Genomic DNA, 10,295 nt, shown 5'->3' with positions numbered 1-10,295 from the left:
ATATATGTCACACACCTTAGTGTAGTGCATGGCAAAAAGCATGCAATGTTTCCGGACCACACAGTGGGGCCTGGATTCTGTTCTGAGCTTTGCCATTGTCCTAGAGCAGGGTATTCAACTTCTCCAAAGCCCAGTGCTCTCATGTGTGAAAAGGGGGCATCTCCACACCCACCTCACAGAACTGTGGAGCACGTTAAACTTAAAATGATGCACACAAAAGTACCTGACACACAGTAGCTACTGAGAGAAACCTTTGTTACACTGTCTAGACAAACCGTGCCTGACCCTTTATACTCTGGAATCTCCCGGTGCTCAGGTCTATAATGAGACAAAAACACACTCTAGGATGGTTATTGGCAGTTAGGTCCAGCCCAGGGGAGCTGCCCGTTTAGAGAATGCTGGGGCAAGTTGCCCAAAACCTCAGCTCTCCACACCATAAGGTCCATGGTTCCAAGGTACTCATTTCCTCTCTGAACAGAAAGAGTCGAGGTCTTGCTATAAAGACAAATCACGCTGTCCCTCCTAAGAGCTGCAAGCAAGGATAGAGACAGAGCAAGACACACGCTTTGATCCAGGATGTTCTGTGATGTTTATAATTAGAAAAGTTGCTCGGAACAGGATAGAACCTTGGGAAGGCTGCTGGGGAAGCAGTCCAGACTAGGCTGGACTTTGAAAGAGGGCCCACAGGAAGTAAAGGAAAGGGGGCGGGGGGGCGGCAGTGTTCTAAGTCACAAGTCAGGTTGCTAGGAGGGGTGCTGACCCAGGCTGGAGTGTAATTTGGAAACATCATCTTTGCCCAGCCCCTGTAGGGCTGGGGCCCGCTGGGCAGGTGTCCCCAGGGCTGTGAGACATCTTTATGAAGTTCTCCAGGTGGCTGTCACAGGCAATGGGCATTCTCTGGCTGTCACTGGGTCTTCTGCAGGTCCTCGGGCCCAAACGAGGAGGGCAGCAGCTCCTGGACCGTCATGACAATATACGTGCCATCTGGCTTGGTCATGTACACAGGCCAGTTGGTGCCAAACTGGAAAAGAGGCAAAGCTGGCGTGAGACACAGCGTGGCTGAGGGGGCTGAGACTGACTGGGTCTGAGTCTGACTGCCACTGACTGTCTAATGTTCCTCTCTTTGCCTTGATTTTCTCATCTGTAAAATGGGAATGACCATAATTGTACCTGGATCATAGCGCTGCAGGGAGGAGGAAATGAAAGAATGCTGTGAAACTGAACAGTGTATGGCATATTGTGAACAGGCACCATTCAAGACTCACCCAGGGCTTTATAAGAGCAACAGCTAACCCCTGGAACCAGACCTTCTTCTGCTATGACAAATGACAACTAACACCCACTTCCCTTACAGTATCCCTTTTACGCCTCACACCAGGAGAAGTTGCATGCCTGCTACATACACTCAGTGTATTACTCTGTTCTCAAGCTGCTAATAAAGACATACCAGAGACTGGGCAATTTATAAAGAAAAGAGGTTTAGGCTAGGTGTGGTGGCTGACGCCTGTACTCCCAGCACTTTTGGGAGGCTGAGGCAGGCAGATCCCCTGAGGTCAGGAGTTCGAGACCAGCCTGGCCAACATGGTGAAACCTTATCTCTACTAAAAATACAAAAATTAGCCAGGCGTGGTGGCGAGCACCTGTAATCCCAGCTACTCAGAAGGCTGAGGCAGGAGAATCTCTGGAACCCGGGAGGCAGATGTTGCAGTGAACCAAGATCATGCCACTGCACTCCAGCCTGGGCCATAGAGCAAGACTCAGTCGCAAAAAAAAAAAAAAAAAAAAAAAAGAAAGAAAGAAAAGAAAAGAAGTTTAATGGACTCACAGTTCCACATGGCTGGGGAAGCCTCATAACCATGGCGGAAGATGAAGGAAGAGCAAAGGGATGTCTTACCTGACAGCAGGCAAGAGAGGACTTGTGTGAGGGAACTCCCATTTATAAAACCATCAGATCTCATGAGACTTATTCACTATCATGAGAACAGCATGGGAAAGACCCGCCCCCATGATTCAATTGCCTCCCACCAGGTCCCTCCCATGACATGTGGGAATTGTGGGAATTATGGGAGCTACAATTCAAGAAGAGAGTTGAGTGGGGACACAGCCAAACCATACCACATAGATACTGCACATGTATGGTTTCATTATCTACCCCGTGAGGTAGGTGCTATCATGATGCCCATTTTACTGATGAGGAAACTGAGGCTTAGCAGGGTAAAGTCAGCAAAGAAAAATTTGTCTCTTGATCTTTCTCCTATACTATGAGGAGCACTGTTTGTTTGCTGTGTGACCTTGGGAAAATGATAACTTTCTGGGGCTCACGCAGTGTCTTGGTCCATGGAATGGTTTTAGGGATGGGAGAATGTAGGATGGTAGGCAAGAGGTTAATCAGCAGTGGCGTCATGACAAGAGCCCTGGAGGTGGGGTCAACAGACCCAAGCTCTTCCTGGCCAGGTATTGTGAGATGCAGAGATGATTCATGTAAAGCAGCTCTATGCACATAGTAGGTGTTCAATTAATAGATGCCATTCTTATCGATTATGTTGGTAGCCAGTGACTGCTCAGGTCTGCAGCCTCCTGTTCTTCCACACTTCTCTCTGAATCACCAAGTTATTCCCAGGCACACTCAATCTTCTGGCTTTTTTAGAATTAATGTTTTAAGGAAGGAAATTTTTCTGCTTGACAGGATCTGCCTGAGGGTAGGTACGGATGAAAGTTGAGCAGAGGGCGAGTTTAGGTGCCAGGTCCCTGGCCACAACGCCTCATCTCTTATTATTTGCATTTTGGTTTCAGTTTCGCCCCTGCCTCCTTCAGCTTTTTCATTTGCCTTCTCTCGTTTGCCAACATCCAATCTGTTTGGAGAAAACAGCACTGAGCAATTGGACCACGTCAGGGCCTTGGGAGCCAGGGACTTGGCACCCTGTCGTGGCTTCCTTATATGACCTTCGACATTTCCACCGTGCAGGGCAGCTATTTCTGCCCCTCTCAAGTGAGACAAATTCCACCGTGTAAATTCACTGCTTTCCCGGTGGTATGTTTTTGGATTTGGGAAATGTGTCTGATTTGCACTCCTGGCAGGAAGCAGGAGGAAGATGGAAGTGTCTGCATCCCCAGATGCTTTGAAACCCCACGGCACAAAAACAAAGCTAAAACAACCCCCTTTCTCCCAAAACACAACTCCAAAAGCAGAAGCTCCCACAGTACAAGCAGCATCCACATGCCAAAGTACCATTATGTTTCCTCCATGGCTGAAAATAATTTTGTCCAACTTACAGAACCACAAAGACAGAGAGGCAGCCGTGAGGAGCACGGGCTTCAAAGTCAGCCTGATGGGCCATGGATACCCGTATGTCACCGCCTGGCAGGGGGCCCTTCAGTAAGTCATTTTACTCCTCTGAGCCTCAGAGTGGTCACAGGGAAATGGGAATAATGACGTGCACTTCACTCAGTCTTGGGGAGGGGATTAAACAAGATGCTGTAGGTATGTATGTATTTTTTTTTTTTTGAGACGGAGTCTTGCTCTGTCGCCCAGGCTGGAGTGCAGTGGCGCAACCTCGGCTCACTGCAAGCTCCGCCTCCCGGGTTCACGCCATTCTCCTGCCTCAGCCTCTCCAAGTAGCTGGGACTACCGGCGCCCGCCACCACGCCCGGCTAATTTTTTGTATTTTTAGTAGAGACGGGGTTTCACCGTGGTCTCTATCTCCTGACCTTGTGATCTGCCCGCCTTGGCCTCCCAAAGTGCTGAGATTACAAGCGTGACCCACCGCGCCCGGCCTGGTATGTATGTATTTTTGAGACCGGATCTCGCTCTGTCGCTCAGGTAGGAGTGCAGTGGCTTGGTCACGGCTCACTGCAGCCTTGACCTCCTAGGCTCTACTGATCCTCCTACCTCAGCCTCTGGAGCAGCTAGGACCACAGGCACGCACCACTACGCCTTGCTAATTTTTAAATTGTTTGAAGGGACCAGGTTTTACTGTGTGGCCCAGGCTGGTTTTGAATTCCTGGGCTAAAGTGATCCTCCTGCCTCAGTCTCCCACAGTGCAGGGCTTACAGGTGTAAGCCACCATGCCCACAAGATGCTGTATTTCGAGGGACTCTTGGTATTATGCTGGGCTCAGGGCCTATGGGATTCTCTAATCTTTTGGGACTCTAGAGGACACAGATCTTTTTGAGAACCTGCAATAGTTACTGACATTCCCCTTTCCCCAAACGTACATATAAACATGAAAACCTTCCCCTGAGCCTGGATTAAGAACCCATGATCTAAACTATCCCTTCGTTTTCATTTTTTTGTTTTGTTTTATTCCTTTTTTTTTTTTTTTGTGGAGAACAGGTCTCGCTATGTTGCCCAGGCGGGTCTCGAACTCCTGGGCTCAAGCGATCCTCCTGCCTCTGCCTCCCTAATTGCTGGGATTACAGGCTGAACCACCACACCCGGCCTACCCTTTTGTTTTTAGAGTTTAAGAAATTGCAGCCTTCCATCAAGAGGACTTTTATAAAAAGTCCTTCAAGTCTCTTCTTGAAAATATCCAATGGCTTACCTCGATTCTCTTTTTTCCCAATGTATATAATGTGATAAAATATATATAATGTAAGATTTGCCATTTTAACCATGTTTAAGTGTACACTTCAGGCTGGGCGCGGTGGCTCACGCCTGTAATCCCAGCACCTTGGGAGGCCGAGGTGGGCAGATCACAAGGTCAGGAGTTCGAGACCATCCTGGCCAACATGGTGAAACCCGGTCTCTACTAAAAATACAAAAATTAGCCTGGCATGGTAGCTGGTGCCTGTAGTCCCAGCTACTCAGGAGGCTGAGGCAGGAGAATCGCTTGAACTCGGGAGGCGGAGGTTGCAGTGAGCTGAGACTGCCACTGCATTCCAGCCTGGGCGACAGAGTGAGACTCCGTCTCAAAAAAAAAAGAAAAAGTGTACACTTCAGTTTCCTTTATTTTGGAATAAAATGTACCCTTTGTCCCATGGCCAGGCGCCATGTGATCTGGCCCCTGCCCACCCCTCTGACTTCAATCCCATTGCTTTCCTTCCACTTAGCAGGCCCTAGCCCTCTTGAGGCCTTCTTGCCTCTTCTCAAATTCACCAAGGGTCTGAACTTGCTGGTTCTGAATCTCCTTTTCTAGACCTTTGTCTGTCTCATTTTTTTTTCTCATTATTTATATTTCTGCTCAAATGTCATGCTCAAAAAGAGGGCCTTCCTGGACATCTAAAGCAGGGGTTGGCAAACCTTTTTCTGTTAAGGACCAGATACTAAATATCTTAGGTTTAGAGGCCATGTGGCCTTTGTCGTAATGGCTCACCTCTGCTGTGTCAGGGCAAAGTGGCTATGGACAATAGGTGAATGAATGGCCATGGCTGTGTACCAATAAAACTTTATTTACAAATATAAGCAGCAGGCTGGATTTGGCCCAAGGGCTGTTGTTTGCTGACCCCAATCTGCAGTGTTCCCTGCTTGCCCGTTTGTCACTGGACTCCCTTTTTTTTTCTGCATTTTGTTTTCCTCTGTAGCCCTCTTGACTCTCAGAAACGCTACTGTTTATTTATTTTGCTCCTTGTTTATCATCTGTCTCCTGCATTAGCCTATGAGCTCTGTGAGGGCAGGGCCTGGCCCATCTTTTCCCTGTGCCTCCCCAGAGCTACCTCAGTGCCTGGCACAGAGCAGACACTCACTCAGTAAGTATTTGTTAAATGAAGGAATAATTTCCAGTGACTCATGCAAGCGTAGGGAGGCCTTAGAAGTCAGCCAACCGAGCAAACAGGACAGTAGCTGTGTCTCCACGCCTGCCACGCCTGCAGCTTGGCATGGTTCCCATAGCCTGCGACAGAGAAGATATTTGCATTCCAGAAAGCAAGAGAAGCTGCTTACCTCTCTCATGACTTGCCTGCAGGCCCCACATGGAGAGATAAAATCATCTTGCATGTCACTGGGGAAGCAAAGAATCAAACTCAAATTAGTCTCTCCCAAGGCCTGAGGACAATTGCTAAGATTCAGGCCCTGAGTCTCGGTCTGTTCCTGATTTGGGTCATACCCTATTAGGCAGTTCCTGATTCCCAGATCCACTGTGTCCTGAAGGCTGAGAAGGCCACGTGGTGGCTTTCCACACTGCCACAAGGCAGGGCCATGGGCAGGACTTTCATTAGTGCCATCCATAAACGTTAACTGAGCACTTACCATCACCCACACCCGGGAATACAAAGGTCAAAGAGAATTTGTCTCTGGTCTTCGGGAGATTGTTCAGCCCAGTGGGTTATGTAAAAAACCAGCTGAGTTATCATGTTAAACAAAATGCAGCTGGGCGCGGTAGCTCACGCCTGTAATCCCAGCACTTTGGGAGGCCGAGGTGGGTGGATCACCTGAGGTCAGGAGTTCGAGACCAGCCTGGCCAACATGGTAAAACACCGTCTTTACTAAAAATACAAAAATTACCCGGGCTTGGTGGTGGGCGCCTGTAGCTCCCAGCTACTCGGGAGGCTGAGGCAGGAGAATCCCTTGAACCCGGGAGGCAAAGGTTGCAGTGAGCCAAGACCGTAGCACTCGAGCCTGGGCAACAAGAATGAAAATCCTTCTCAAAAAAAAAAAAAAAAATTGCAGAAGGAACACACAGTATGAGGGAGCTAATCCCTGCCTGTGGACTGAGAAGGAAGATTTTATAGAGGAAGAGGCATGTGTCCTGGTCCTTGGAGGAAGTGTAGAGTTCATAAGTCACCATTTAGTGATGCCTCCTGTATGCCAGGCTCTGTACCAGGCACTCAACATTCATTAATTCAGGTAATTCTCAGAGCAGCCTGGTGTCACTCACGTCTGTGTGAAGAGAGTCCACCAACAGGCCTTTTTTTTTTTAGATGGAATCTTGCTCTGTTACCCAGGCTGGAGTGCAGTGGCGTGATCTTGGCTCACTGCAACCTCCGCCCCCCGGGTTCAAGCAATTCTCCTGCCTCAACCTCCCGAGTAGCTGGGATTACAGGCATGCACCACCATGCCCAGCTAATTTTTGTATTTTTAGTAGAGACGGGGTTTCACTGTGTTAGCCAAGAGGGTCTCGATCTCCTGACCTCGTGATCCGCCCACCTTGGCCTCCCAAAGTGCTGGGATTACAGGCATGAGCCACCACACCCGGCTCCACCAACAGGCTTTGTGTGAGCAATAAAGCTTTTTAGTCACCTGGGTGCAGGCAGGCTGAGTCCGCAAAGAGAGTCAGCAAAGGGAGATCAGGGTGAGGTAGTTTTATAGGATTTGGGTAGGTAATGGAAAATTACAGTTAAAGGGGGTTGTTCTCTTGCGGGTAGGGGCGGGGGTCACAAGGTGCAGGGTGGGGAGAACGTGAGACTCGTTGTCCAGCAGGGAAATGTCACAAGGTCGATTGATTAGTTGGGGTGGGGAAGGAACAAATCGCAATGGTGGAATTGTCATCTTTTGTGGTTCTTCAGTTGCTCCAGGCCATCTGGATGTATATGTGCAGGTCACAGGGGTTAAGATGGCTTAGCTTGGGCTCAGAGGCCTGACACCTAGATGTCAGAATGGCCACTTTAAGGGTGAGGAGATAGGTTCAGTGTGATGAAGAGGCAGAGATGCTATTCTGAAGCCCTGGGTTTCTCTGTGTTGTAGGCAAAGGAAATAAACAGTATGTGCAGGCCGGGCGAGGTGGCTCACACCTGTAATTCCAGCACTTCAGGAGGCCGAGGCAGATGGATCACCTGAGGTCAGGAGTTCGAGACCAGCCTGGCCAAGATGGCGAAACCGCGTCTCTACTAAAAATACGAAAAATTAGCCGGGTGTGGTGGTGCAGGCCTGTAGTCCCAGCTACTCGGGAGGCTGAGGTGGGAGGATCACTTGAGCCTGGGAGGCGGAGGTTGCAGTGAACTGAGATTGTGCCACTGCACTCCAGCCTGGGTGACAAAGTGAGACCTTGTCTCAAAAAACAAACAAACAAAAAAACAGTATGTGCAAAGGCCCTGAGGCATGAAAGAATAAAGTGCATGTGACTCAGAAAAATAGACTCCTTGCACTGAAGAAAGCCTGGAGAAGAGAAGCTCACCAGCCAGGGATTGCCTGTAAGAGTTTAGGCTCCTACAGGCAGACCTCCAGCTCTGAGCAGGACAAGGATTGGTCCCTAAAACAGGTGGCTTTGGCTAGGCACAGAGGCTCAATCCTATAATCCCAGCACTTTGGGAGGCCGAGGTGGGTGGATCATGAGGTCGAGAGACCGAGACCATCCTGGCCAACATGGTGAGACCCCATCGCTACTAAAAATACAAAAATTAGCCGGGCGTGGTAGCACGTGCCTATAATCCTAGCTACTCAGGAGGCTGAGGCAGGAGAATCACTTGAACCTGGGAGGCAGGGGTTGCAGTGAGCCAAGATGGTACCACTGCACTCCAGGCTGGCAACAGAGCAAGATTCTGCCTCAAAACCAAACAAAACAAAAGTGCCTTTGATGATGGAAAATTCCAAGCCTGCACCACAGGTGAAGCCAGCAGCCACCATCCTCCTTACTCTTCTGGACCCACAGCTTTGTGGTATCTCTGGAAGAACATAGGATTTTTATTTATTTATTTATTTGAGATAGGGTCTTGTTCGGTTGTCTAGGCTACAGTGCAGGGGCATAATCATGGCTCACTGCAACCTCTGCCTCCTGGCCTCAAAGGATCCTCCTACCTCAGCCTTTTGAGTAGCTGGGACTGCAGGCATGCACCACCACACTCGGCTCATTTTTTGATTTGTGGTAGAAATAGGGTCTCACTATATTGCCCAGGCTGGTCTCGAACTTCGGGGCTCAAGAGATCTTTGCACCTCGGCCTCCCAAAGTACTGGGATTACAGACATGAGCCACCGTGCCTGGCAGAACACAGGATTTAAATTTTGGTTTTTAGTTGGCTCTTCCTTTTGCTATGTGTGACTTTGACTAAGTCATTTTAACTCATCCAAGTCTCCTTTATTTGCTATAAAATGTGGATGATACATCATCTGCTTTGTAAGAATGCTAGAAGATAAAATGAGATAAGGTGTATGGAAGACTTTGTAAAGTTTAGAATGTTATATACGTATTGTTACTGCCTGTTCTAAGTGCTGGACATTTATTTCCTTACACATGTAAGCTCTGTCATAATTTTAGTACTTTATCATATACAGTTTTATTATATGCTATGTGCTTTATGTACTATTTCATAATTCATCTTATTATATCTTAACAACAATTGTTATTAAGATAATGTGTGCCTATGCCTGTAATCCCAGCACTTTGGGAGGCCGAGGTGGGTGGATCACAAAGTCAGGAATTCAAGACCAGCCTGGCCAACATGGTGAAACCCCGTCTCTACTGAAAATACAAAAATTAGCCGGGCGTGGTGGCAGATGCCTGTAATCCCAGCTACTCGGGAGGCTGAGGCAGAGAATTGCTTGAACCTGGGAGGTAGAGGTTGCAGTGAGCCGAGATCATGCCACTGCACTCCAGTCTGGGCAACAGAGCAAGATTCTGTCTCAAAAAAAAAAAAAAAAAAAAAAAAGATAATGTGTGCCTAGAATGTGCCAGGCATTCTGCAAAGCATTTTATATGCATTGTCTCATTTCAACCAACAAATATTTACTGAGCACCTACTATGTGCTGGGCACTGTCATTGGTGCTAGGAGTGCAGCAGTGAACAAAACAGACAAAATTCACTATGCTCAGGAGTTTATAGACTAGTGAGGGGAGCCAAGCAACTGATCAACCACCCAACCAACCAACCATGCGTCAAGTGGAGATAGGGATAGATACTATGATTAGAATAAAGCAGCCGAGGTGCTATTTTCTCTAATCCTCACCATTACTACCTTTTATATGTGGGGTTCCAGTCAATGAAAGGTTCTGTTCCATGGGAAGATGGGTCCTCTCTGAGCATGCTTCCAGCTTCAGAAGAAAAACCCATGGGCACATGAGAGGGTGGGGACTCCTGCCCAGGATGCCGAGTGAACTCTTGCAATTACTGGGTGACAGCTGTTGCAGCCAGGGCCTTTTAAGCTTTTTGGGGGTTATTTTTCACTTCATTCCACACATGTCAACCAAAACCCTTCTCTATGCCAGGCAGGCATGGGAAAGGAGCAACAAAGACCAAGCGGACAATCCCTGGAGCTTACCCTCTGGAGGGGGAGATAAAATTTCACATAAATGCCATAACAAAGGCATGGTTAGGGCCATGGGAGAGTTGCTCTGAATGAAATTCAGCCTTCCTTCCATGGCCTGTAAGGCCCTGTGTGATCTGACCCCTGCTGAGCTCACTGCTTCCTTTCTGAATCTTTTTTTTTG

The 10,295-nt window shown here is 48.3% G+C and overlaps 1 protein-coding gene across 1 annotated transcript in view; it reads right to left on the bottom strand.

Moving 5' to 3' along the window:
- Positions 1-570: 570 nt before the first annotated feature.
- The window catches only part of CDA (cytidine deaminase), a 30,971-nt gene continuing 21,246 nt past the window's right edge, over positions 571-10,295 (bottom strand). Inside the window, exons 3-4 of the mRNA XM_032761000.2 lie at positions 5,879-5,936; positions 571-1,021 (exon numbers count right to left, since the gene is read on the bottom strand). Of these exons, the coding sequence (XP_032616891.1) occupies positions 905-1,021; positions 5,879-5,936 (175 nt within the window). The 3' untranslated portion in view covers positions 571-904. The remainder of the gene's footprint in view (positions 1,022-5,878; positions 5,937-10,295) is intronic.

The sequence above is a fragment of the Hylobates moloch genome, unplaced genomic scaffold, assembly GCF_009828535.3.
Source record: "Hylobates moloch isolate HMO894 unplaced genomic scaffold, HMol_V3 SCAFFOLD_9, whole genome shotgun sequence".
NCBI classification, from domain to species: Eukaryota; Metazoa; Chordata; class Mammalia; order Primates; family Hylobatidae; genus Hylobates; species Hylobates moloch.
This window is presented reverse-complemented; position numbering and strand designations above follow the sequence as displayed.